At 42.8% G+C, this 13,014-nt stretch overlaps 1 protein-coding gene across 1 annotated transcript in view; it reads right to left on the minus strand.

Moving 5' to 3' along the window:
* The window catches only part of LOC126405621 (alpha-1,6-mannosylglycoprotein 6-beta-N-acetylglucosaminyltransferase B), a 98,383-nt gene that overhangs the window by 46,409 nt on the left and 38,960 nt on the right, over window positions 1-13,014 (minus strand). Inside the window, exon 8 of the mRNA XM_050069424.1 lies at window positions 6,607-6,776. Within this exon, the coding sequence (XP_049925381.1) occupies window positions 6,607-6,776 (170 nt within the window). The remainder of the gene's footprint in view (window positions 1-6,606; window positions 6,777-13,014) is intronic.

A 13,014-nucleotide genomic window follows, 5' to 3' on the forward strand; every position in this document is an offset into this window, starting at 1 on the left:
GCCCTTTCACTTACGTTTTAACAGGTCTGACGCTACTATGCGCCCCGGCTGTATCTACGCTAACGGCTAACATGCTAACTATTATTTTTATGTCACTAGTCACTTGAAACAAATTTGGGACGATAGGAGACAGGTTGAAATAAACCGAAATTTCCCTTTAAACTTCAATTAATAGCCCGGGCTATTATTTGCTTAAATCACTGAAATCAACAATCGAGGAATGGACACATAATTTGAGGTAGCGAACAACCCGCTTATATGTATCTGAAGAACTTTTATTTAAAAAATTAACTTCTTGGCAACCAGACCAGGTGTTTAATTGAGACAGGGATTTTAATTGTCAAAGTTCAGAGAAACCCCCCCAAAATGTGTATAAATAATTGTATAAATCCTCACCCAGCAGCAAATTTGTCACATTCCACAAGCTCTCTTAGCTTTTTCAGTTAAATACATAAACAAAATAAACACAACATGTCAAGAAAGGTTATATTCTTACACATACTTTTCTTTTTAAACAAAGAAATACAACCATACACCTTCTGAATTCAAGTTTCTCTCTTTCAGCTAACCAAGACTAATAACGTTAGCCCAATTGCCTTGTTAACTCATTGTATACCACGCTTATTTCAAACTCAACAGAAACAATTTAAAACCCCCAAAACTGTCTAAATTAGTCGTCGAGATTGTTAGTCCACTGTTCCAACAATCACCAACTCTGATTGGTCAAAATAAAACCTTAATTCACTGAATTAGATGTCAAAATAAGCTGTTTTCTCTGTGGTCTCTCTTTGCCGTTGCTGACCTATGACGTTATCCCCACCATCCAGCTGCCTGTTCCACCACACTGACCTCTGGTGGCGCATGATGTGCATTACATACAATACATCTTCGATACAGCATCTCTATTTAATGAAAAGATGGGCATCTCTATTTGATCATACTGTCTGGATTTCTAAATACCCTGGTGTACTGTAATACCATGATAATTATCACCAAAGCCTACTTGTAGTCAGTATTAAGGAACATCACAAAATCACTGTACTGCTAACCTCAATTAGTCACCACACAACACTATGCTGCAGACAAACCCCGATGACGTTATCTCACTGATGGCCTACACTGGCTATTTTTATCAATGCTGCTGTTTTTGCTTTTCATCTCAGAGCATGAAAACAAAGGCACATCAATCAGAAGGCTGCAGGGCGAGAGAGCATCAGCACTTATGGAAAGGCACAACCTGAGACTGGCAGCATAATAAGGCTCTTTGTTGGAGCTTTGAGGGAAAAAGACAGCTTTGATTTCAAGTTTTATACACTTCAGAACGCCCTGCACATGCCTGTCATTACTTCCACTGCTCAGGCTGGAGTATTACAGACACGATTGACCCCTGGTTTGAAAAGAGTTGAATAATTTCTTGGGGTTACCGATCACACAATTTAGACACGTCTGTATGTTTGCAAGGCGAAAGAAGGTGAAATTACTTGGTGCATGTGTTAATGTGCTCTGTCAAGTGAAGGCCACGAAATGTATCTGATATAGAACCGCCATTGTTTCACACAGCAGCACTCAGATTATCTTAAACCAGGGCTTGAGATACAATAGTAAGTAAAAACAGTAAAATTATAGCAGCATGAGTAAGACAGAGAAGGCAGGGAGAGTGTGAGAACCATCTCTGGATCACAACTCTGCGGGGTGGCAGCGTGTGCGTACATTAGTTCATCACTCTGCTGACAGATATCGCAAAACCTGACAAGCTGCAGCCTCCTCTGCCCCTACTTATTCTCACCCTCCTCTGTTTTCTCACACCATCCTCCCCCCATCCACTGCTCCTCAGGTGTTGAGACGCCATGCTCTGTCGCTGGCTAATTACCCGTGTCGCTCTGGGAGGGGATGAGATTCCCAAGCGGAAGTGACAGCTGTCTTTGCCACTCTGCAACCCGCCATAGGGCTGTAAGGGCCCTCCCCTCAGTGTGAGACAAGCGCCCAGTGTTACTGACAGCGGTGATGTCACAGCCACCTCGGTCACAATAAACCCAGGACTGTACTTCTTCTCTTGTTATTCTGCTACTAGCTCTCTCCCTTTACATGCATCTTTTTGTTCTCTTCATGGCCGAACTTCCTGTCAGCAAGTTTTTCAAGTCTACACTCCTACCATATCTCTCTTTTTATATATAATGCTGTCAGTTTAAGACTGCACACAGAGGATGACTCAAACTCATATTACAGAAAATGGCTACATCTTAAAATGTGTATGTTTTAACATGAAGTCCATTTCAAAGTGAGATGTAAGTTGAAAACAAATAAGATTACCATTGTTTAAAAGATTATACAGTGGTTAGTTGATACTGCTGAATCAGACCTGCAGTGAAACATGTGCCTTAGGATATATGAGTAAATTAGAGAGTAGTGGTTTCAGTTTCATAGCCTATTATCATAGATTAACATTTCGGGGGTGTGACTAATAAACAATTGATGTGAATTTGCAACAGTTGTAACACTTGTTCAATAATTAGATTTGTGAGTGTGATGCGAATTTGCGACAACTATCCTACTGACCCAGAGGAGCAGCTGGCAGTCTGTCTGAGGCATGTTTTTGTATGACCTAAGCTCCTGTAAGCTATTTTATTGCATTTCCCTTTAGCTAAATGTTGTGAGTGAATTTAAGTTCCCTCTGGTAAACAGTATGCAGTGTACAGTACATGTCTAGGGCTTTTACTGTGAAAGGAAAGAATAAAAAAGACTGGATTTCGTATGCCTTGCCTCTGTCATGATGGAAAGGAGTAATAGTTTGCCATCTTGTTTTGAACTACGGAGACTCCATGTTTTTGTGTCATATTCCTCATTATTTCCTGTGCTATAGCTCAGAAATATTGTATTCAAGTTTGGTGTGAAGGACTCGTGATAAAAACATTCAGAAAAAACAGTGATGTACAAATGAATTGCATGAAAAAAATGCTTAATGATGTGTAATAAGTTTAAGAGTCAACATCCATGTTTGTAGCTCTAATGAGCTGTACTTTAGCTTCAAGCTAAATGCTAATATGCTCACACTGATAGTGCAAATGTGATGATATGCGTAATATTTATCTTTTTACCCTTAAAATGTAGCAGGTTAACATCCTAGAATTTGCTAATTTGCACTAAATACTCAGTACAGCTGAGTCTGATAGGAATGTCATTCATTTTGGAGGTGTTTGTTCACAAACCACAGTGTTAAATGAATTCAAGCTTTGACCTGATGGTCCTTGATGTAAAGTCAGGGGATCACTAAAGTTTTTAAAATGCTTAAAGGGAAGCAAATGTGTGTACCAAATGTTATGGTAACTAATCCAGTAGGTCTTTTGTCCTTCAACAGCAAATGCATGTGGTTACGTTTAGCCAATACACACAGGTTTAGGTTAAGGCAACAAAAACACGTGGTTGAGTTCAGGAAAAAGAAAAGGGTTTGGCTTTGTGATCTTACGGGAAGCGAACCCAAACACAGCTTCCTGGGTGAAAGTCGGTGATTGCCAGGACTCATCCACCACCACTCCCACCCACCCTCCCCTACACAGACTTTCACTGCTTTAACTTTCATTGTTGTCCTACCTCGTTTTCCCCTGTCACTGCTGGGTGTAATTAAACAATAACGACAACCGACTGCGTATCATGCCGATGTGAAAGGACAGCTTTTTTCATTGATGTCTGACGCTGCAAGTCACTGCTCTACTGTTGGATTTCGACGACTTTGGAGTGAGACCAAGTTCGCTGAGAACCTTGAATGTCTTTACAAATATGTGCATGGCTGCTACCCCAAAATTTGTTACATAGTGTGGACTGACCAGCTGACTGACACCAAAACAGCCAGTGACACTTTAGTGCAAGCCTTTAGGGGCCTCACAAGACATGAGCCTAAAAAATGTTAATATATATTATTAATTTTAACATCATATTTGCACTGTCACCATGACCAATATAGGGTCAGGGAAGTCTGGGAAGTTTCCCGTACATTGATATGATGATCAGCATACTGTAGTGTAGAACAGAATATATCTAAATTTGTAATTCCTCAGGCAGTTAGAGGAGACCACAAGCTGGTAAGAAACCCCTTTGCTATTGTGGAGGAGGGTGGATGACTGTGTCCTGAGGTAGAGGGAAGAGAAGATGTGGTGCTGGAGACAACTGGAGGACAAGTGCTGATATGAGACAGGATGTCTGCAGGTTTTTAATTGACATGACTGATCTCCCCGTGTTGCCGCTGTGCACTCAGGCCTACTTGGCTGATAACCTAGCTTTATCTTGACTGATTGTTGACATATTATCTGATAACGATGATTTTCACATTCTGTTTACTGATTAGGAGGGCTCTCCATTTACGATTTGTTGCTGTCCATTGATGGGAAGTTTCTGCATTACTGTTAGACCAAAAGGCAGAGCTGATGCCACAATGAAAAACAGTTCTGACTCTACCAGCAGCAACAGGTGAGTCATCAGTTATCAGGAAGACATGAGTCACTGTTTCTGGATAAAATGTGTCTGATTTACATGGACATGCAGTCTGATATGTCTGAATTTACTCTTTGTAAAACATTAAACCTTGTTAGGAAAAAAAATCTGTAAATGCAGCTGTATAGTAATCACAATCACAACCGCACTACCCCAAAATGGTCCCCTGAGAACATTTTGCAGCATGTGGAAAGAGAAAAGACTGAACGTCTTTGTTCAGAGATGGCACCTCAGTGGAGCATCTGCAGGATCTTGTCGAGAAAAGAGTCTGGCTGAAGGGGGGGATGTGTGAGCATCGCTGATTTGTCTAAGCAGGACAGCAAAGGGAAAATGCCAGCCAAAGTGACTACTCAGTGAAACCACCAGAGAGCCCGAATGTTGCCAATTAGAGGCAATTATGTGATGCAAACCAACAGCTTGACTCCCGCCGAAACCAAGCTCCCGTTGTGGCTAATCTGTCTGTCGGCGAAAACGCTAAACATATCAACAATCCTGTCCACTTTAAGAACCACAGCAGGCCATTCAGCAATATTAAGCTCCTCTCCGAAGCCTGGGTGGGGAGAGTGAAGAGCAGGAAATGTAAATAGAGACAAGCCTGAGGGAATCTGTGGAACCACAGCCCACATAACGATCTGTCAATTTGATAGCATGTGGGAGAGTAAGGGATGGAGAGAAATGTTGCCTTTTTCTATTCATTAATAGTCACAGAATGGGGATTTATGGATGTTCAGCATCTGCCATTAACTGGCCAATTTAAGACGGCCATAAAAGAGAGTGGGATGTGTACACTGGGTTGTGTTTGGTGGGGAGAGGGAATAGTATTATAATAGCCGAGCCTGATAAATCCACTTGGCTTCAATTTCAACCTTCCATTATATTTTCTCTTAGGCTGAACATTTAATTTCGTGATGAATAGGGACCAATATCAGCCCTAATGGAATAGCACTGCACTCTTATATAAAAGTACATATACCAATAAAATCTCTCAATAAAGTCTGACCATGCTGTGGCTTAAAAACCCATATGCACACATACACAGATATGGACTTTATTCATCCGCTGGAAAGTATTACCCGTAGCCTTGGCTGATGTCTCTTTGTGAGTCTTGTGCAGTTCTTAAAACATTTCTGATGGTATATTCCCAATGGAGACGGACAGCAATGATTCAATACACCGTGACACCAATTAGTGGGGTAAATAATGGCAAGGCGAGCAGAAGCTTTCCCACTGCGGCATCTTCCCCACCTCACTGATCTCCCGGGCCTGTTCTTATCAAAGCAGCTTTTCTTCACAGCCTGAAATTTAAGATCAAAGGGCAGCTCTAACTCATCAATGCCCTTACCTCTTCCCCACAGCAATGGATACAGTGCTCAATAACAAGCGCGTGCATTACCATCAGCCTGTCTGCTCCCGCTTCACACCACCCACTGGCAGAAAAGAATCGACAGCAAATCTCGTCTTGTACACAGTTATTTTCCTGGGCAGCCAGCATGAAGCCGGAGCAGCTCTGCGAGATCACGGCGTTGAGGAAATGTCCATGGCAGAACTGGACCCGTCTGAACTCCTCTTATTGCACCTTGCCGGCGTGACAATCAATAGTCTTACATTTGTAGATGAAACCATATGGTCTGTCTGACTGGAAGGCACAGTGTATATATATATGTATGTGTGTGTGTGTGTCTACTGGCATGAGCACTTCTGTTTGTGATGACGAGCGACAAGCCCGTTATCACTCTGTAGTCGGTGAGCTGCAGCAGGAAAGAGATGCACAAACTGTAGAGATGCTGTCAAGCCCTCGGGCTGAGACAGCACTCTGCAAGGGGGAGAGATAGCTTATCTGTGTGTGGCCAAAGGTGATCGAAAACAGTGTGTGGGCAGTGAAGCCGCGATTGGGCTGCCAATCACAACTAGAGCGTGCAGCACAATGGACGACAAGGCATTTTCATTCAACAAATAAGCTAAAAAAGAATAAAACATTAAACAGCAGACGATTCTTGACCCAAAGAATCTCACATTAAATTTGAATGAGAGACACAAAGCTGAGTGCTGTGCATTGACTGCGGCAGTTCTGCCTGTAGCTTTGAGAAAATAACAGGATCAGAGAGTCAGATCTACGCTTACCCGTGCAGCTCCTTGAGAGAAACCGACACCTTGAGGTTGTGTCCCAGCACATGGAGGGCTGTGAGGATGTCAGCCCATTGCACCATCTCACCCAGAGGACCCCCCTTCAGCACTTTGGGACTGAAGACGTCCCCAGACTCCTCTGTCAGAAAGCCCACATGAACCAGAATCTGGAACACCAAAAGGAAAGCAGTTAAATCACAGCAAGAAATGAGTTTTGTTGATGCAGTGTTTGCGTTTTTGTTAAACCACTTCTGCACTGTTATTGTAAAGAGCAAGTCATTATTTCCATTACTTTTTTGTTTTCATATTCAGACAACCTCCACTCCTGCGTGGTGAATAATTGAGATTTTTGAGAGCAATTCTCACAAATGCTTCAAAAGGATTCGCATATGAATAAATTCAGATATTTGGCATGGATCGATGGTGTCAAATTTTTAAATACAATCGAGCCTCTAATGAAAGAGAGAAAGCGGAGTGACGGCGTAGTCACACCAACGCAACTCGCAACGCAATACAATCAGCTGTGCACAGAGTTGAAATGAAAATTGACCTGCCGAGGGCTAATTGATATGCAGAACGATACACGAGCGCTTTAATTGCTGATGGGGAAGGATGGAATTTCCAGGCTGTTAAATATGTAATGAAATTAGAGTTTTTTTAAACAGATGGCAGCATTTAATATTTTTACTCTCAATTACTTTTGTCTCAAAAAAACTTTCAATTATATTCATCTACTAGAGCACACATTTATTCCGTTGCTTGTTAAGAGGTGTTTCCTCTTACAGTCGACATCAACATGAACCCCTTCAACACCTGTTTGGACAGACACACCAGTCGTCACGCTGTCCTTAGTTTTCTAATTGGCAAACCGAAGACAGATGTGTTTCCAAATTTCCCCTGAACTATCCCTAAAATCTGTCCGTGAACAGAACTCAAGATTCATGTTTCATTTTATATGAAGATGGTTTAAGAAATGTCAATGAGGTTATGAGAAGTGTCAAGTTACATCAGCATCTAGACTTTCACTGTGGCTAACTGGCTGGCCCAGGATGTATCTGACTGGGCTAAATTGGTTTTTAAATGGGTGCTTTTCAGACTTGAAGCTGGGGTAGGCAGAAATCTGGAAAGCAAAAGCAGGCCCCCCTCTTCCCTCTCTGTCATAAGCCCCTCCCACCAGACAACTATGGGATATGCACACGCTTCATGCAGTAACAAAGTGTTTCAAAGTGTTGTGCGCAGCAAATTCATTCAACCCGGCGTTCTCTCTCTGTTAATCAGAGCACAAATGAGATGAGAATCAGCTAGCCACCCCACTGTTGCTCTGCCTTGCTCCCTGCCTGGGCAGCAGCTCCTCAAATGGACCTGCGGCTGGCAACTATAGCGGCTCAAATTCAGCCAGCGCACCCCCTAGTGCCTGGTGTCACAGCAGGCTAGTGGCCAGAGGCAGCGCAGGATCTAAAAGCCCATACACATGCATGTAACCACCTGGAAACTGCTAGGTCAGGCGCTGGGCGCTCCTTTTGGGCCCTTTTTTGGGCCCGTACACATGCTGCATTTCTTGTGCTCTCAAATTCATCGCATGTCATGTGACGAGGAACAACCAATCACAGCCGACATATATCTTTCCCTTCTTCCATAAATATATGTCTGTGGTAAATATGGAAGAGTTGATCATTTTAGTGCAGGGCTGCTTGTTAAGGTTGCTTAGCAACCGCAGACACAACCTGCCGCTGCACTCTTGAAAACTGGCACAAAAAAGAGACAAAAGTAACGCCTAAAGATGCAGCATGTGTACGGGCCCTTTGAGCCAGCTTTCAAGAGCACAGCAGTAGGCTGTGTCTCTGGTTGCTAAGCAATTATAACAAGTACTGTATCAAAACCTGTTTACCTGAAATCCTGAGTGCAGAGCTGATCTTCTTCCAGGTGCTGTTTATAAATGTGTAGGCCTATCATCTGTGGGACAGATGAAAAGCTCTGGCAGCCCTGCACTAACATGATCAGCTTTTCCATATTCATAACAGACTGATATTTACAGAAGAAGAGAGAGATATCTGTCGGCTGTGATTGGTTGTTCCTCATCGCAAGATGTGGTGTGTGCTGCTGCATTCCAGAAGTTGAACTCTGGCACAGCCGTTGTGCCCTGACAAGGAGGCACTGCTCCGGCGTATGAGCACGCCTGCCATGCGTCTACACTGAAAGCAATTAATTTGAGGGCGCAAAAAAGCATGTGTATGGCCCCTAACTTGTGTAATGGCAGTAACAGAAAATTTGCTGATCCAGCAGGGGCTTGGAGCTGTTGTGTTTGTCTTAGCTGGGTTTGTTTTGCTGCGGCCACTGACTGGGGATCCATCTCTGGAGCCTCTGCCCACTCTCCTCCCAGTGAAGCAGTCTGTAGCAGCGAGGAGTGAGACGGAGAACATACAGTGATTTACGGCTCTATCTAACATTAGCTACATGAAGATAAACTTTGAGCTGCAGCTGTGGGCTTTTGATTCCAGTTTGAAGAAGGCGAAACACTTTCACTCCATCTCAAAAACACTTTGCCGATATTGACAGGTTTTATTTTGTTTATTGTCAGACTCTCTTTTAGACTCTTTTCAATAAGTCCATCTTCCTTTTTTTGGCTTGCCAACGCAGGAATAGAGAGCAACTTTCTCTGTGGGATTCTCCACCACTGAATCAGGCTTTCATCCAATGGACGTGCACACGCGTCTGCATTTGTAGAAGAGCCAATAGGAATGCTGTCTCTCTGAAATGACCTGTGATTGGCCAGAGCCTCCCGTCACAGATTAGACTTTCTAAAGCCTGAAAATAGAGCCAAGAGGAGGTACAGAAGTCTAGAGTTCTCTCAGTCCACTTGAATTACAGAATGCTCAAAGGTTATTATTGGATTTTTGCCCAATGACTCTAAAATGAAACTGAACTCGAAATGGCTCAATACTAGCGTTTCTCAGTTCTTATATGATACCAGTTATGGAATTTACAGAGTAAAGACTGTGAGAAAACTCTAAGAAAACTAAAGTCCAAATGAAATCACATTCAGTCATCCCTTTCGCAGGTGTTTGACTGACAGCAGCTGGAAGGCTGAAAACAACTCTAGTGTCGAAGTCTGTTTCCCCCTCGAATAGTGTCTCACTCCTGTTAAAAATTTCCCTGTACTGGCACCAGCAGGGGAACCACAGGCAAAGTAAACAAACTTTCACTGTAGCTTGAGAGCCACAGGCAGACAGTATGTCATTAGCAGCAATACTGAAGAGTGGGGTCGGTATCGGCATCTCAATGAACTGAGCAACATTTGCAGGTATGTTTACAGTACATGGCGTTAGCAGTGCACATTTCCCCGGTGAATGTTTGTTCGTCATCATGTTCAAGTCATTGTGCCTCACACGAATACTGATGATTCATAACTCAATCACATAGATACCGAGTAAGGAATATTAGAGAATGAAGGAGGAGATGAATATGGGTTGTTCACTCAAACACTGGAAGCGCAGTGCAGACTAAGAACAGCAGGATGGAACAGGAAGCAGAAAAAAGGTTGGCCAGAGATGGCCCATAAAACATTTCTCTGTTTCTGTTTTCTTAACAGCACTCTGTGTTTCAGCGACGGCAGCCAAGCCTGCTGCTTAATGGACAGTAACTATTACTGTCAAACACATCATTACAGTAAACAAAGCCCTCTCCCCAGTGGGGAAGAAGCAGGCATTTTGGAACAGTGAATTGTCATTAACAGAACAGGCTTTGATTTATCCAACTGCAAAACTGGCCGATGAAAGAAAGTGATGAAAAACAACACTGCATACACACACACACACACACACACGCACACACGCTCGTACACACACACACCGCAGAACGCCAGGATACTGTCAGCTCGTTTACAAAAAGCAAAACACTACAAATTAATGTCTTTTATTCCTCGTGTTTCATTTAAGCTTTTAGAGAATTTAACCGCTTCTCAGCTTCAGAGGGATTTGTGGCGAGCTGTCCACATGTTCTAAATTAAACGATTTAGAGAAAATGAGATCTTCAATCCTCAGCCTCTTCACTGTGATGAGAAAACTTGTAATGACACTGTGCTTTATTAACGTGATACGCTTTACAGACAGGCATGTGGCGCAGATGTCAGAGCTGAATGAGGCTTCAGGCAAAACATGACATGCCTCGGGTAAGGTTGTGTTTTATATATATATACACATACATATATATGCAAAGATGCTCCTGAGATGGTTCAGCACATAATAGCAGGGTGTAAGACGCAGGCAGGAGCAGCGTACATAGGACGCCATAATCAAGTGGGCTGGAAGTCCCAAGGTCAGAATCGAAGACACCTCCTAAGGTGGTTGAAAATGACTGAGCTAAGATCTTGTGGGACTTCCAGATCCAGACTGACAAACTAGTGATGGCTAACCAACTGGTAACAGATGTAGCAATCCTGGGCGAAAGCAACATCAGGAAGAAGGAACGCAAGAAGTTCGAAAAATACCAAGGGCTGAATGAGGAGCTAGAAAAGATGGGGAGTAAAGGCAGAAGTGGTGCTAGCAGTAATTGGAGCACTCGGGGCTGTGACCCACAAACTGGGAGTGTGGCTCCAGCAATCAAATCCTAGATGGCGATTGCTAAAATGACAATCTCAAGACTTCAAAACGAACGTCCACAAACCAATGCCCTACATCGCAATGGCTACATCCATTATTTTAAAGTTGTATTCACACTGGGCGCAAATAAAACAATTCACACAAGTGAACTACATATAAAGTCAATGTAAAGATTTGATTAGACATGAATTCTAGTTGGGTGGCACAATGAATGCAATGGACACGATGCATATGACAAGAAATACGTGGTTTAAGCAGCACGAATGAAGCAGTAGTAGTAATTTAATTTTGCATCATATGCTTAATCGTGAGAGTTGAAAAATCTTAACTTTAGCAACCGATTTGCACCGTGATAACCAATCAGCACTGAGATCCTTGAGGGACATATGATGCCGAAGATGTACCGGCGGAAGTTAATTCATCGATTCAGAGATTTCATGTGCATATGATGCAAGTTCCACGAGTGTATGAAGTAAGTAAATGCAAAATATTCTAGCATTCAAACTCACACAAGTATTGTGACGTGAAAATTCCCATCACATTTGGTGTGAATTCAACATTATACAGTCTATAGTGATGCTCTCTTTTTTCAAATCCCACAACTCCAGTGGGTAAGGCAGGCATTTGTTAAAGGCGCTGTATGTAAGAATGTGGACAAAACGGTTACTGCACTCAAATTCAAAATACTGCCGCGAGTCGTGTCGGCCCCCCCTCCCCTACAGATTTGAGGTTGCTGGACAGCGGCATGCTGGAGACTGATTTGTTTGCCCACGGACGGCTGCCGTGGCAGGGCTGCGTCTCCGCGTCCTTGATCTTCGGTTTTCCAGCGGACCATTCGAGCAAGTCCGGCTTCTCTGAGGCTAACGCTGCTGCCGGGATACAGCTGAGGAGGAGCCGGCTGCTAATGCTATGTACCGGGACACTGCTAATGCTGCTTGCTGTGTTGCTCAGTCGTAACTGTAACTGATGCTGAGACTCTACTGACTGCGTGACTGGTAGATGGCGGTGGGTGGCGCAACAGGCCAAAACGCAAATTCAAAACATAAACATGATTTGCGGACCATAAAAATGTTTTTTAAATGCGAATATTCTGGCTGTACTATTGTTGTCGGTGAGATCAGTATGTTATATGAACATTATTCCTTAGTCTCTGTGACATATTAGGAGGATTTTACGACTATTTGCTTTAGATTTCTTACATATAGCTCCTTTAAATGTGTTTATTTAATTGTTAAAAAGATTACATCACTGTGACATCACTGGGGTTTTCTTATAAACTTTAGAAAGCTCCTTCAGAGCCATGTAAGACATTATACAAGCATTTTTATTGGTTGATTAGTGCGTCTTGAGACCAGTAAACCAGTGAACTCAGTGTGTAAAATGGTTGGATTGTCCCTTTAATGGACAGTAGAGATACTGATTCTTGATCATACACTACTTTTCACAGGTCTCTCTCTGTCTTTCGAATTACTGTACACTGTCATTTACTGCTCACCTATTGCGTGGGTATGAAAACAGTGTTGCTACAAGTTTTGCGTGCCAAGATTTTACAGTGTTAGTCATATGTTCGTCAGTCTAAATGCCCCCTGGATGTCAGGCAGTGACAAGGAGCCTTATGTTGTAAGTGTAGAGTGAATAACGTAGAAAAAAAAGCTGCACAAATTGTGGTGAAGTGATTTCAGACTATTTCTTACTCTTATAATCTCTGTGGGTCTGGAGGAAAAGTGAGCTGATTGATTGGTTGAGCGTTTACACCAGGTTATTTTTACCAGTACATTCAGAACCAAAAAAACTGAGCAGCTCAAAG

The sequence above is a fragment of the Epinephelus moara genome, chromosome 18, assembly GCF_006386435.1.
Source record: "Epinephelus moara isolate mb chromosome 18, YSFRI_EMoa_1.0, whole genome shotgun sequence".
Classification (NCBI taxonomy): domain Eukaryota; kingdom Metazoa; phylum Chordata; class Actinopteri; order Perciformes; family Serranidae; genus Epinephelus; species Epinephelus moara.